We start from the raw sequence: 15,437 nt of genomic DNA, 5'->3' as shown, positions 1-15,437 counted from the left end.
GAAGACTGTTTTACAGTTTATGTGAAATATGTACAAAGACTCTTGTAAAGAGCAGCATAGTATTATCCAGTCATGCAAAGAGCCGCACTCTGATTGGCCAAGAGCCGCATGCGGCTCGAGAGCCGCGTGTTCGCCACCCCTGCTCTAGTAGTCTACTCCTCTGGGCATTCAAAAGCTTTACATGTGACTTTGTGGCCACCTTTATGAACCCTGTGAGAGACTAAAAGGTTTGATGGACGTGCAAAGGAAACAAAGCCACTCTAAAATGTTCTATATTTTTCTGTGACTGTTGCAGCTGCAGAGGATGCGCGCCCCGGCTGCTACGACCAGAACACCAGAAAAACTTATTACGGCTTCTGCAAACGCACCGCCAACGACCAGTACATCGCCTGCCAGACACAGTCAGCACAATCCTACAACTCTTTATCAAATATTAGCTGACACAGGATAACAGTAGTAATGTCTATTTCCTCAACAGCCTAACAGAGTTTATATTGTTATATATATAATAATAATCCCCTCCATTCACAAGCAGCGTCTTGCCTAAGAGTGTTCTGGGAACTTTTTTTAGCCTTCATAAATGATGAGTCAATTCATCATGAACAATTCACTAGTTAAGCTATAAAGGGATATTTCAGGATTTTTGACACAGGGCCTCATTTCCTAGTTATCCAGAGTGTTGTTGATTTCTGGAAAAAATAAATAAATTGTGATTTATGCAGTTCTTATATTTGAAGAGCTTAGTGGCGCTAGGCTAGTGCATGTCTATGGTATCAGCTAGCCTGCATTAAAACAGTGTGACCCGCTCCACAGAGCACCTAAGGCAAATCACTTACAACGCCAGACAAACCATATAAATGTTTGTGTCGATAGAATATTTTTTGGAATATAACTGACCTTGCATCACATGAATGATCGCATTATGAGGGACTATTTTCTAGCAGATCACTCCGCCGCTGCGTAGCTTATACAACCACGAAGTTGATGCTGCTCAAACATAAATGCAAAAAAGTTAAATGATTCTATTAACACAGACATTTATATGGTTAGTCTGGCGTTATAAGTGATTTGCCTCAGGTGCTCTGTGGAGCGGGTCAGACTGTTTTTAATGCAGGCTAGCTGATACCATAGACATGCACTAGCCTAGCGCCACTAAGCTCTTCAAACATAAGAACTGCATGAATTTAAGAAAAAAATATCTCCAGAAATCAACAACACCCTGGATAACTAGGAAATGAGGCCCTATGTCAAAAATCCTGAAATATCCCTTTAACTCATCATTTATTAAAGGGACACTGCTTAACACTTTGACTATACTGTTGCCATCAATACAAAACATGCTCCTAATGACCAGCTCAACACAGAAAATGCCATTACTGCAGTGGGTAATCAAAGAACGGATTTGGATGAGGGTGTGACCTATTCAAATCTCAAATTCTACTGACTTTAGTCACATCTCCATGGAGACGAGCTGGAGACGTACCCACTCCCGGTAAAGCTACAGTCATGTCTAACTATGCTCACTTTGGTATGACACTTTATGAGACGCTGTCAGTGAATGGAGGGGAAGTTCTTAAAACACTTTCATAAAATTAAATGTACCTGAAGCCACCGTTCTCTTGGTTAATTTGACCGTGCACCAAGCGAAAAGTCCAGTATTTCCAGCGCTTGTAACAGCTGTGGCTTATAGACCAGTGCAGCATATATATGGACAAATTAAAAAAAATCTTTATAAATTGTCATGAGAACGGGGGACACAACTCAGTTTTAGGGCATTTTGAGCGGGACATAGTTTGTGAAAGTGTCGTCTCCAAAGTTGATGAAATATGTCAAAGAGAGGAATCGGCCTCTAAAGTGTTGGGCTGTTTTCACCTCTCTGGGATTGACAATAGTGTGTGGGGTTTCAGTCCTCAGGCCTTGAGTTCACTCACTCAAACGCACATACACTGATCCACAATAGGACAACAACTCAACAACCCAAACAAAAGCAGCGGTGCCTCCTCCCCAAACAACAAAAGGAAACAGGAGACGAGCGTATTCTAACGTGGAAACAGAGCGAGACATCAGAGATCAACTCAAATTCAAAATCCACCGTAATAAAAAGACACAAAACTTACTGTTTGGTGCTTTTGCAGAAGCTTGTTTTAACGCTGAAGCTGCCGTGGCCAAAGTGTCGTCCTGTCTGGGGAGCAAAGCAGCGTCTCTGTCCCGCTGTGGCTGCTTTGCTATTAAGGCTCTTCATGAGGAAGCGGCGCCACAAAATTTGTGATTAATAAATCCACATGTTCGTTGTAATGTCCACGCTTCAACTGAACGATTCTGCAAAAAAGCGAAAATCACCAATTGAAAAAAAAAGTTTAAAAAAATCTTGAAACTTGGGCTGCCGACTTGTGTCCCTGGTTCTAGTGACTGGGCACATATTTTGTTGATGCAGCTTATATTCACGGTAACTTCCCCAACACTGGTTGTAAATGTGCTGTAGAAATAAAGTTGACCTTGATTTCAAGTGTTTTTGCCACAAATGAGACAAAAATGGATTCTGAGAAAATTGCCTTGAAGTTACGATTTCCCATATCCATCAAAGGTGAACCGGGGACTAACTGAATAATATACTAGCCCAAAATCAGAAAGAGACATAGTTTTGCCAGTTGTGTTACTTCACTGGCCTATTTATTGATCAGGGCTTGAATTACAAAGGAAGTCTGACACACTTTCTCCCGTGACCTGCAGAGACGTGTTCTGTGGGAAGCTGTTCTGCCATAACGGGAACCCCAGCCCCAACTACGGCCGGATGGTGCGGGTCGGCGACTGCAAGGCAGCGTTTTTTTCAGATTTCACCAAAGATTACGGACAAGTCGACACCGGCACCAAGTGTGGAGACGGGAAGGTACGACCAGACCATTGTTTTAGAGGGACGTTAAAGGGATGTTTCAGGATTTTTGACATAGGGCCTCATTTCCTAGTTATCCCGAGTGTTGCTGATTTCTGGAAATATTGTTTTTGTAATTCATGCAGTTCTTATATTTGAAGAGTTTCGTGGCGCTAGGCTAGCGCATGTCTATGGTATCAGCTAGCCTGCATTAAAAACAGTGTGACCCGCTCCACAGAGCACCTGAGGCAAATCACTTATAACACCAGACTAACCATATAAATGTCTGTGTCGATAAAATATTTTTTGGAATATAACTGACCTTGCATCAAATGAATGATCGCATTTTGAGGAACTATTTTCTAGCAGATCACTCCGCCGCTGCGTAGCTTATACAACCACGAAGCTGATGCTGCTCAAATATAAGTTCTTTTAAATGCAAAATGGTTAAAATTATTCCTGGATAACTAGGAAATGAGGCCCTATGTCAAAAATCCTGAAACATCCCTTTAAAGTAATGCTATTTTTTACGCTATGACTAAAGCGAACGTGGGTTTTATTGTGAAGGTGTGCAGCCAGAACGAGTGTGTGGAGCTGGAGACGGCCTACAGGAACGTGAACTGTTCAGCCAAATGTCCGGGACACGCTGTGAGTGCAGTACCCTTACACAACAACAACTCTTCCATCTCACGCTATGATTCAGTCTGTAACATCTGGAGTTTGTAATGAAATGCGGCGTGTGTCAGGTTTGCAACCACAGGAGCGAGTGCCAGTGTGAACCCGGGTGGATGCCTCCGTACTGCGACGCGGAGGACGGAGAGTTTGCCATGTCGACGGGTGAGTGAACTCCTCCGTCTATTCACTGGATACTTTACAACAACAGACCGGCGTCACTTGTATCTTCCAGGCACGATCGTGGGTATCTGTGTCGCCGTCGTTTTAGTGCTCCTCGGGATCGTGGCGGGGATCGTGGCTTTTGTTTGGATGAGGCGACGGGGTCCGGTGTTACCGACGTGAGTTTTCATCTCAAAGTCTTTTCCGATCGGCGTTGAAGCTTCCAGTACCGAGACATAACCGCGGATGTTTGTGCCCACAGCGTTCAAACCCAGAGGAAGCCGTACCTCAACACGAGGCCAGTCCAGACCTCTCCGACTCTGGTGAGGATCAGACTTTCTGCTGCAATCACAGAATCACTAAATCTGCAGAGTAACAATAAACACGTGACTTTATCTCGACAATCTGTGAGGTTGTGATCGTCCTTATTGTTGTTGCTTGTGCCCAGGCGGCTAAACCCAGGCCCAGAGGAGCGCCCCCTCCGCCGCCCCCTGCTGGAAACAGGCCCAAACCGCAGCAGAACTACACGGCAGTCAGACAGGTGAGACAGTAGACACACTTAGGATAACACCACAGGATGAGATTATGAGCATGTTTTACATATTCATGGTCACTGCCACTGTAGCGCTAACAGCTCACAATCGATAAATATCAAAGTAAATATCACATGGGATGAATTATTTACAAACATGTTTAATACTACCACGCTTCACATCGGGGAGAGGGTTTTGATGTTGGTGTGCTGTTCCATTTTTCCTCCACACATGACGTTGTGTTTTCCTTCCAAACAATGAAACTTTGGGTTCATCAGTCCACAGAATATTTTGTCAGTAGTGCTGTGGTGCATCCAAGTGCTCTCTCGCAAACCATGGTATGGCAGTCGTATTTCTCTGAAACAAGTCATTGAGAAACATTTTACAGAGCGACCAACAAGTCTCTTCTGAGTTCCAGACACACACCAGCTATTTTTACAAGAGGTCATCTAGTCTTAGAGACACTTTAGTAAAAGCAGTTTTACCTAAAACAGGTTTGTCACATTTTTTAGCCTCTGCACCTAATGGTCATTTTCCCATGCCATCATTGTGTACAGTGTCACAGTAAAACTGAAATCTATCACTCATCACGGCACGGGATTTGCATTCAGAGTTAAAGGCAGAATCACATGCAGAACATCATTTGTGGTGTATCTGTTCAAGTGTCCCTGTAACTTAGGTTATGTCGGCAAAACAAAAAGAGAACTAAAAACAAGAACTGGCAAACATAAATGTGCATGAGAAAGAGAGATGAGAAGTCATTTTCATGGATTCAAACATGCTGTCAGTGACTTGAAATTCTGCGGCATAGAAACAGTGGCCATGCCAAAAAGGGGCGGAGACGGATGTTTTGGATAGATCAATTAGACACTATGTTTCCTAATGGACCTAATGAGGGAATTCTGTTTAACTGCTTTTGATATTCATCATTATTATTTTTTCTTTCATGTTGGTTCCCACATGCATCTTATCAGTCTATGGAGAAGTGGGCTGATACATTAGTGGCCATGACTGCATATAATGTTTGCACCCGTGTGTTAGTTTGCCTGACGCTGATGAAGGGAGACCCCCAAAACGACTGACAGGCTACAAAGTTTATCCTTATAATAAAAATATGAGAACATGTAAATGTTCGGGTGATATTACCGTATTTTCCGGACTATAAGTCACACTTTTTTTCATAATTTGGCAGGGGGTGCGTCTCTCACTCCGGAGCGACTAATATGTGATTTATTTTTTCCTTTTTTTCTATTCAAATATATAATTTCACGATGCCACTAGAGGGCACTGCAGGCTAATCGAGCAGCAGAAAGAAAGTTTGGAGTGAGCGAGAAGTGGAGGTTACTCTTAGAGAAGAAAACTAAACAAAGCTAATCACGGGCTGAAAGCTACATGTCCACAGCTAGAGGAACGAGTTCACAAATGAGAGCTTGAAAAACGTGCTGCCGAGAGAGGCTTGTCAACGGTGGAGTTACGCCTCCGTGCCCAGGTAGTTGCCAAGGCGATGAAGAGGATTTCAATGGATTTAGTGATTTGGAGTGAGATGGAGAGTTTGATATGTTCTTCATGCTATAGTTATCTGAACTGTTATGTGATGTTAACTCACCAGACACCTATTTAGTCCGTTTTTTTTTTCTTCATTAGGCATTTTTTGAGTAGTGCGACTTATGCTCCGGAGCAACTTATAGTCCGGAAAATACAGTAGTTTAAGCAGACACTGTTTAATTATTCTGATGAAGGTCAGACCACATTTTATGACCTGTTTAGGCAGAAATGTGCGAAATTCCAAAGGGTTCACATACATTTTCCTCCCACTGTACCTTAAAGGAATAGTTCACCGTTTTTCCATACTGAGATATGTTCTTACCTGAGCTTAGACGAGTTGATACGTACCTGTGTATGTCCCCGTAAAAGAGCGTGGTAGCTTCCAACTTCACCCCCGTTTGGAGCTATAGGAATACATAAGGAGAGGCCAAATGCTAACAACATCTTTGGTCATTTTGCATCACTGAGGGCACGCCAAAAGACCAGACAGGTATGTATCAACTCGTCTAAGCTCAGGTAAGAACATATATCAGTATGGAAAAACGGTGAACTATTCCTTTAAAGGATCTATATCATGCTATTTTAGCCATTTCAAAGTTAAGTATAGGCATGTATATGATATATTGTACCTCTACCACTATTGAGCACTCATTTTTGTGATAAATATAAGTGTTTTCTGGAAGTATTTTTCGAACTCGGAAGACACAACGCTTCGATTCAGTTAACTCCGCCCCCTCTCTCCGCACATACTTTACCGTAATATAAATAAACAGCAATAAGTGAAGTTACTTCACGATGCAGTTTTACGGAGTTGACATCTGCAACACAGCTTCATAAATGGCTAACACACATGCTAATATGCTAACACACAAGCTAACCCGCGTTTGGATTGACTCACCGCTCTGGTCCATCGCTGTTTACATTATGGGACTCGCGTTGGTTATAAAAGTTAATCCACTTTGATTCTGGCGAAGGTTCACCAAACATCCATCAGAGACAGTCACAGAAAAACAAAATTTTGGTGAAAGTCGCTGAATCCCGGAGAAAAAAACAACTTGACGAGTGGCCTCTTCCTGAAAAAGGTTGAATAAACTCCCGTCCTCGTAGCCAAACGCGCTTCTTTTTCTCCGTGACATTATCGTTAGGTAAGAATAAAGAACAGGTGTGTCCAGTTATAACGAGCTCCATCTTCAGCTGCAGCACAAACATGACTGATCTGTTCAGACGCTCAGGGGATGTGTTTGTTTTGGCCACAGCTGACCTGGAAGCACCTCGGGCACATCCTTTTTTTTTTTTTTTTTCTTCACTTTTTTTTTTCTCTTTGTTTCTCTCTTACGACAGAAATAATGAAAAAGCTGTTTTACAAATTTAATCAGGCTGTAAGACATTGCATTACAGACGTCGAGCACTTCCGTTCCGCTGTGACGACACAACTGAACAGGTCAGTCGTTCACCAGGAGAGGGAGGAGCAGCTGCTCAGAGAGCAGGATTCAGGAGGATTACTGAGAGCTGCGTGAATGAAGCCACAAACCACTCTGGGGGTGTTTTTGATAAGGAAATAGCATAACAACATGGCTAAAAGCTCTAAAAAGTCGATTTTGCATGATATAGGACCTTTAACAAAGATTCAAATTACACAAAATAATCTGAATTAAGAACAAATGTATTTGTTTCATTAGCAATAAGAGTTTTTTATTCTGAACTAAGACCTGAATTTAAGAAGATTTATGTAATTTCTTCCTTAAGATGATGATGCTTTTTTTCCAGTGAGTGTTTGGGAATTAAAAACGAAACCTTGTAATATGCCAGAGGATTTCACTACTAGTTTGAAAATGATCAGGTGCAGGGCCTTTAACTAAAAAGCAATAGGAAAAACAAAGAGAGGAGCTCATGGAATGCAGCGGGAATGCCAGAAAATGCAGTTTTGACGACACAATAAAGGAGACATCAGAAACTGGAAATAGAAATTGTGAAATGAATTTTGTAGCTTTAAGAAATACAATTCCTTTGATGAGAGCAAGATCCTTGTTGGTTTTTTTCAGATCATATCTTTTGTTTTCCAGGCTCTGAGGCCAGTCCCTCCACCAAAGGTCTGACAGCGCCCTCTCCTGGCCATCCCTGGGAACTGCACCTCGGACAAAGCACATTTCGGATGCTCAAAGGGACTTGACTTTGCCGCAGAATGAACTGTCACTCTGCCATCTTTAAAGAGACTCTTGTTCTGAAAGGCACTTTTTCTTTTTTACTCGGATCAAAAAGAAGAACCACTGGTATTTTTATGAGCCATTCTTTGTTACATGAAAAACAACTTGCACACGTCTAACACTGTAATGTTTCCAAAGACTGAAATGTTCAATTTCAATGTTTGTGTGATAAAGTTTTATTAAATGCATTTATTTAATTGTCATATAGATGTTTATAATATATGTTGTTGTCGGTTACGGTTTGCCTTCAGATTAAAAGATTGATGGTTTAATTCATTTATTTATTGATTTGAGCGGCATGTTGGCGCAAACTTATTTTACAGAAGCACAAAACAAGACAATTGCGCTCAAGAGGAAACCTGCTCCTCGAAACCAGTGCACATAAAAATAAAGATCTATAAATAACTAGGGGCATCACGGTTCAGCTCACTCGAGGTTCGATGCGTCACCGTGCAAGTGTGACATAAATGATCATTTTAGTTTTTAAATAGAAAAACTTAAATGTTGATTATTAAGCATTATACCCAGTCTGGGTGAATACTGGATTCTGATTGGCTGGTGCATTATTTTGGTATAACCGCACACGTAGTCCGGTAGTTAAATCACTGGGATATCACTCCGCTGTGGGCATCGCCATAGCAACACATGACACAGCTGAATCAGATAAAGGCGTAATTAGTGACTGACAGGAACGTATGAGATGGATTTTGTGTTAATTTCAACGTTTTTGGCCAAAACAAAACGTTTGATAAATGTGAAGTAGAGGAGAGTGAGCAGCTAGGTTAGCTACTGTTAATAACACATGAACTTTCCATTTCTATTGAAAACGGTTAAGGCTATTCATCATTTTCAGGCGTACATAAAATGATCCAGTATTTAAACATATTTGTCTGGATTAGTAAAGTCAAACATAAAAGTTTCAGTTGGTGGGGCCCAGGTGTGAGCGACTCCACCGCAGCTGTTTCCATAAACAGTTGAGCTGGTTGAGCTAGCTAGCTAGCTTCAGGTTAAACAGCGTAAAAGTGAAATAACTCCTGCCCATGAGTGCCGCATATCGGTGTTTACTTCCACGGAAAAGTGCCGGGTTAGTCCTGTTGTGTTGTGATTCTGTGCTGATGTTGTGTCGTTGAGCCTGACTGAGATCCTCGTAGCTGCGGAGAATGACTCGCTCTGAGACGAGCCTTCAGTGACCGGCTAATAACCCACAGAAAATAGACCTGTAGTCTGGCATATTTAGTGAGTTTAGTAAATGAAACAAATATTTATTATAAATGTTACGTTTGTGGGACCATGGTATAAGCGGATTAAACACGCGTCGTGCATTATAACCGTCTAATGAACGGCTCCGAGTTGTTTAATCCTTACATATTCATAACCTCAGAATTAAATTGGAAAAGCTGCTTTATAATAAAATATGACTGGGCTGAATACAAAAGAATATAGAAAACAAAATTGTAGTGCTCTAAAGTAAAAAAAAAAGAAAGAAGAAAAGGCAGCTCGGCGGTCTGCAAAATCCAAAATTGTGTTTTGACATATTACGTAGAAGAAGATCTTTATTTATACAGCGCTTTTCACAGACATAGTCACAAAGCGCTTTACCTGAGACAATTGTACATTCGCTCCATACTCGGTGATTGTTTTACCCATTTCCAGGGTGCCCAGGGGCGGACTGGCCATATGTCCATTCTGGAAGAGCACAGAAGGGCCACTGGCTCTAGGGCCACCGGTCGGGCCTCTCACTTTTCTCCTTAACCTCTCACACCCTGCCGTAATCGAGCTTTACCCAAATCTAAAAGCTTGAAAGAAAAGCATTAAAAACAAGGATGAAAACGGAACAAAAATGTGCCAGAAAAGCAACAAAAAAGTGACAAAAACACAATAAAATGTGACGAAAACGTGACGACAAAGCAATGAAATAAACAATAAAATACAACAATATCATGAAAAAAATAAAAAATAAACAAGAGACAAAAACACAACACCAAACAACAAAAACGCAACGAAAAAAGTGACAAAAAAGTGACAAAAATGCGGCGAAAAAAAGTAAAAGTATAAAAACTTACCATCACTTTTCTAGATGTTAGCTTTCAAATAAGGGGGGTTACAGTGTTGCTCTCCAGTCAAGAAGCCTTTAGATTTGGGTAAAGCCGAACTGGAGAAAATGCTCTCGGTTAATACGGGTGGCAAGAAGCTACACATGTCTTTGTGGAAGTGTTGCATTTATGCTAGTTTGGGCCGGGCTGGTCAAAATCCAGGGCTGTTTTTCAGTCCCGGTCCGGCCCTGAGGGTGCCTACTGTACATCTGAACTACAGATGAAAACTAGTCTTTTGGCTAACTCTGGCATATTCTACAGTTGAGCTGTTATGTTAACCTCTTCACTCCCGCCTGAACCGAGAGGATCTTTTTCCTCACGTCATCAGATTTTTTTTTCTCCATCATTTTTTTGTTGGGTATTCAACTCATTTTTGTAACTTTTTTGTCATTTTTTCCCCCACATTTTTGTAATTTTTTTGTAATTTTTTGTCAATTTTTTGTCATTTTTTTGTCATTTTTTTATCAATTTTTTGTCCTTTTTTTCGTCAATTTCTTATCACATTTGTCACATTTTTGTCATTTTTCCGTCATTTTTTAAAATCATTTTTTTGTAATTTTTTTGTCAATTTTTTATCAATTTTTTTGTCAAATTTTTGTCATTTTTTTGTCACATTTTTTCGTCCATTTTTTGTCAATTTCTTGTGACATTTTTGTGACATTTTTGCCACTTTTTCATAATTTTTTCCTCACTTTTTTGTCAATGTTTTCTCACCGTTTTGTCACATTTCCATCACTGTTTTCGTCTCAGTTTTGTTGCTATTTTCACAGCTTTTTTTTCCAGAAGCTTTTGGACTGGAGTAAAGCCAAACTGGAGAAAACATGCTCGGTTCAGGTGGGAGTTAAGGGGTTAATATGCACTGTGTCCGTGCAAGCAAATAAATAGAAATAAATGACTGACCAGTGATCAGCATCTGGCTCCTGTCCACAAACACTTTGTGCGCTCTGGCCATGTGACGGTTGTTCCAGGGGATCATCTGTATGTTTGCGCTCAGTGTGTTCTGTGGAGATAGCGCGGCTCGTGTACCGTGCACATTCAGACTCGTGTGCCCGGACCAGCACCGGCTCCAGAACAAACTGACTGAGAGTGCATTCGACTTTCAAAAGGGTGCAAATTGAGTTTCTCGTCATTAAAGCACATTGGGATGCCATTAAAACTGAGGGTGCAAATCGAACAGGGGATGAACAGATGTAAAGATGGTACAAGTGGGGGCTGGTGGAGAGTTTGTTCTGTATATAGGCTGCCTGTTGTTGCCGACCTCCGCTGTCCAGCCTGCTGATGCCACACCGACATATTGGCGGTTTGCCAGTTTGCTGACCTTACAGTAAGTTGTGCCCATACTGTATGAGGATGATGTCACAGACTGGACAGCCAAAATGACACCTCCCCAGCAAAGAGAGAATCTACAGTTTGTAACACATGGAACTTCATGAGGAGCACAATGTCTATGCTGCAAGTTTTTTTTTTTTTTTAGCTAAAGGTTAGTACCGTCTAGGGCTGCACGATATTGAAGTGACTTGCGATATGCGATACTGCTGTGCAATATCGCGATAACGATATGATTGCGATATTTCACTAAACACAATTTTTTTTCAGCAAATTGTGTCAAAAGAAGACTTAAAAACACCCAATCAGGACCAAAACAAGGGTAGAATTGAACAAAGCTAGTAAATGTTCAACTAAAACTGAACTTCTACACATGACTTCAATGCATGAGTTTGAGTTTGCAAAAAAAAATGGGTCGATCTTAGTCAGATGAAGGCTATGGTGATGTTGCGATATATTGTGGCTTCTCGCGATACGGATATTGAATCAGCTAATATCGCGATATGATATTTTTCGCGATATATTGTGCAGCCCTAGTACCGTCTGTTATGCACAAACACCCACCAGCCCATGCTTTGACACGCTTTAACGCATCCGGTTCTGCCTGTCTGGAACCAGCAGCGCCACTTTTACCCACAGCCTGTCGGGAGTCTATCTCACAACCAAAAGACTTGGATGTACTAAACTTTGATTTGTGCTGTTTTCCTCAACAGGCAAGTTTCACTTCCGGGTAGTTGAGCTGACTCAGAAAAGGATTCAACGTCATCAATAAAAGCTTGATTATTGTGTTTTCCTTTTCGGCATACTCGACTATGAAACACGGTCTGATACAGGGATTTGCGGCTCGTGTTTGGGCTGATCCTGGACGACATTCTGCTTGTACTTTTTTGGAAAGCTGTTGAGGCGGATTATGACCAGGACAGGATCTTGCGCATACATGTCTGATGCACTGGATCTATCGCTCACCGCAGCCTGAACATCAGCAGGAGGAACCAATATAAAGCCACAGGTTTCATGTGTGGTTTGAGGACGTCACCTTGCAGGTCTCGAGTGTCTGCAGCTTTCAGTTTAGCAGTTAGTGACAACCACACACACATGAAATTGAGGCTAAGGCTTGAGATTTTAGCATTGTTGCACCAATAAATAAGTGAACTTTTCTTGCAAGAATATTTGACCTTGATTTGAGTTAGAAATTAACTAATGAAACAAGTCTGTTGGCATTTAATTGAATACCCTGTTGCACCCGAAAAAACTTTGAATTTATTACCTTTATCTCATCTCGAACGAGCCTGATTTGAGTGATTCTGACAGAGTTTAAACATGTTAAAATTATGTATTTTCCTCCCCCTACATGTTCCTGCCATGTCCTAAGATGTAGAATGAGCTCAGACCTGTTCACCACAACTGCCTCTAATATAGAGACTGCAGTTACACATATGACCTGAGGTGGCAGTAGTGAGTATAAAATAGCCAACTTGCATCCAGTCCCTTTAATGTTAAGTTGAGTTGGGCTCCTTCCGAAACCATCAGATTGCTAAGAGCTCTTACGCCAAACCGGATGTGCGTCAGCGTCCGCCATGGCAAGATGCTTCCGAATTGGTAAGTCAGTTAGGAAGTAGTTAGGAAAAGGAGCCTTGATGCTAACTATCATGGCCACTTTAGCATAGGGACCTCTGATGCTAACTAACCGGTGATTAGGAGCTATGTGCCATCCCACAAGCCACTGCGCCAAATCCCTCGCCCCCACCCTCGAGTGATTTATGCCCAGCGACAGTTGATTGACATTTAATAATAAAAATAATAATAATTAAAAAGTAAGATTCTGCACAAGCCAAACTTTATAAAAGTGATAAATCCATGTTGTTGTCCCCACAGCTCAGTCACATGTCAGTGTTAAAGAGTAAACTCAGTAAACGGATTAAATGCTTTTGTTTTCATTTAGTAGAAACTTAAGCCACATGGATCATTTGCATAATGTAGCTTTATGAAACAGCTGTTGAAATAAAATAACACTAAAGGGAAATGTTTGGATCATTTGGATTTATTTCTCTCCTTAAATGTTTTTGTTTGGACAATATGTTGTTGTCGGACACTGTACACTAGGGGGCGACATGCACTTTAGTTTGGCCTGCATTCCACCAATAACTTTAAAGAAGAAGAAAAGCAGCTGTTGGTGATGTCACTTCCCTTTCCCCTGTTTAAGGATGGGCGGATTGTGCAAATGCTGCTGAAGCTCTAGGCTCAATCCGAAACCATCAAATTGTCGCCTCTAAGCACTAACACTAGCAACTAACTCCTTAACCTTTCATGGGGTCGACTGTTAGATCTATGCAGTTAGGGAACTAGACCTTCAGCAGCATTTGAACAATCCGTCCATCCTTAAACAGGGGAAAGGGAAGTGACATCACCAACAGCTGCTTTTCTTCTTCTTTAAAGTTATTGGTGGAGTGAGGCCAAATAAAAATGCATGTCGCCCCCTACTGTACAGTGTCAACAACAACATAGTGTCCAAACAAAGACATTTAAGGAGAAAAATAAATCCAAATGATCCAAACATTTCCCTTTAGTGTTATTTTATTTCAACAGCTGTTTCATAAAGCTACAGTAGCAAATGATCCATGTGGCTTAAGTTTCTACTAAATGAAAACAAAAGCATTTAATCTGTTTCCTGAGTTTACTCTTTAACACTGACATGTGACTGAGCTGTGGGGACGACAACATGGATTTATCACTTTTATAAAGTTTGGCTTGTGCATAATCTTAATTTTTAATTATTATTATTTTTATTATTAAATGTGCTCCTGTCAATCAACAGTGGTTGCGCATGAATCACTCGAGGGTGGGGCCGAGGGGGGTGGGGGGATTTGGCGCAGTGGCTTGTGGGATGGCACATAGCTCCTAATCACCGGTTAGTTAGCATCAGAGGTCCCTATGCTAAAGTGGCTATGATAGTTAGCATCAAGGCTCCTTTTCCTAACTACTTCCTAACTGACTTACCAATTCGGAGGCAACTTACCATGGCGGACGCTGACGCACATCCGGTTTGGCGTAAGAGCTCTTAGCAATCTGCCCGTTTCGGAAGCAGCCCTAGTTCACTAACTGCAAAGAGGTCTAACAGTCGACCCCATGAAAGGTTAAGGAGTTAGTTGCTTGTGTTAGTGCTTAGAGGCTACAATTTGATGGTTTCAGATGCAGCCCCGGTCTCCGCTGGGTCACTATGAAGTTAAATCTGCACAAATATCAACTTTTTTTGCTGGATTTTTGTCATTTTTTTGCTGCTCTTTGGTCACTTTTTTGTTGAGTTTTTTCATTTTGGCGCTTTTTTATTACTTTTTTGCAGTTTTTTCGTCGCTTTTTTGCTGGATTTTTGTCATTTTTTTGCTGGATTTTTGTCACTTTTTTGCTCGATTTTTGTCACTTTTTCGCTGGATTTTTGTCACTTTTTTGCTGGATTTGTGTCTTTTTTTTTGCTAGATTTTTGCCTTTTTTTTGCTGGATTTTTGTCACTTTTTTGCTGGATTTTTGTCACTTTTTCGCTGGATTTTTGTCTTTTTTTGGTGGATTTTTGTCTTTTTTTTTGCTGGATTTTTGCCACTTTTTTATTGAGTTTTTGTCATTTTGGCTCCTTTTTTTGTCACTTTTTGGCGCTTTTTTGTTTTTGTCCTCATTTCCTTCTCGTTTTTTATCGCTGTTTTGAAGAAGCTTTTAGATTTGGAGAATTTGAAGAACAGGAGAAAACATGTTCCGGTGGGAGTTAAGAGGTTAAAATGAAAAATGAAACTAATATATGATACAGACTCATGACATGCAAAGTGACATATATCAAGCCTTCATTTGTTAGCTTGTGAAAACCCCAAGTTCAACATCTCAGAAAATTAGAATATTACATGAAATCAATAAAAAAAAAACATTTTAACCAAAGAAATGTGTGCTCTCTGAGTCCTCTTAGTACTTGGTTTGGGCCTCTTTGACTTGTATAACTGCCTTAATGAGGTGAGTTTGCTGGCCAATCAAGCACAGTACTCCGATGGTC

The 15,437-nt window shown here is 41.0% G+C and overlaps 1 protein-coding gene across 1 annotated transcript in view; it reads left to right on the top strand.

Moving 5' to 3' along the window:
- Positions 1-8,179, top strand: part of LOC306971342 (zinc metalloproteinase-disintegrin-like jararhagin) — a 46,430-nt gene extending 38,251 nt beyond the window's left edge. The window contains exons 16-23 of the mRNA XM_079567582.1: positions 296-401; positions 2,731-2,887; positions 3,437-3,517; positions 3,616-3,706; positions 3,777-3,882; positions 3,966-4,026; positions 4,152-4,244; positions 7,845-8,179. Coding sequence (XP_079423708.1) covers positions 296-401; positions 2,731-2,887; positions 3,437-3,517; positions 3,616-3,706; positions 3,777-3,882; positions 3,966-4,026; positions 4,152-4,244; positions 7,845-7,877 — 728 coding nt within the window. The 3' untranslated portion in view covers positions 7,878-8,179. The remainder of the gene's footprint in view (positions 1-295; positions 402-2,730; positions 2,888-3,436; positions 3,518-3,615; positions 3,707-3,776; positions 3,883-3,965; positions 4,027-4,151; positions 4,245-7,844) is intronic.
- The last annotated feature ends 7,258 nt before the right edge of the window (positions 8,180-15,437 follow it).

The sequence above is a fragment of the Gobius niger genome, assembly GCF_951799975.1.
Source record: "Gobius niger genome assembly, chromosome: 1".
In the NCBI taxonomy this organism is placed as follows: Eukaryota; Metazoa; Chordata; class Actinopteri; order Gobiiformes; family Gobiidae; genus Gobius; species Gobius niger.
This window is presented reverse-complemented; position numbering and strand designations above follow the sequence as displayed.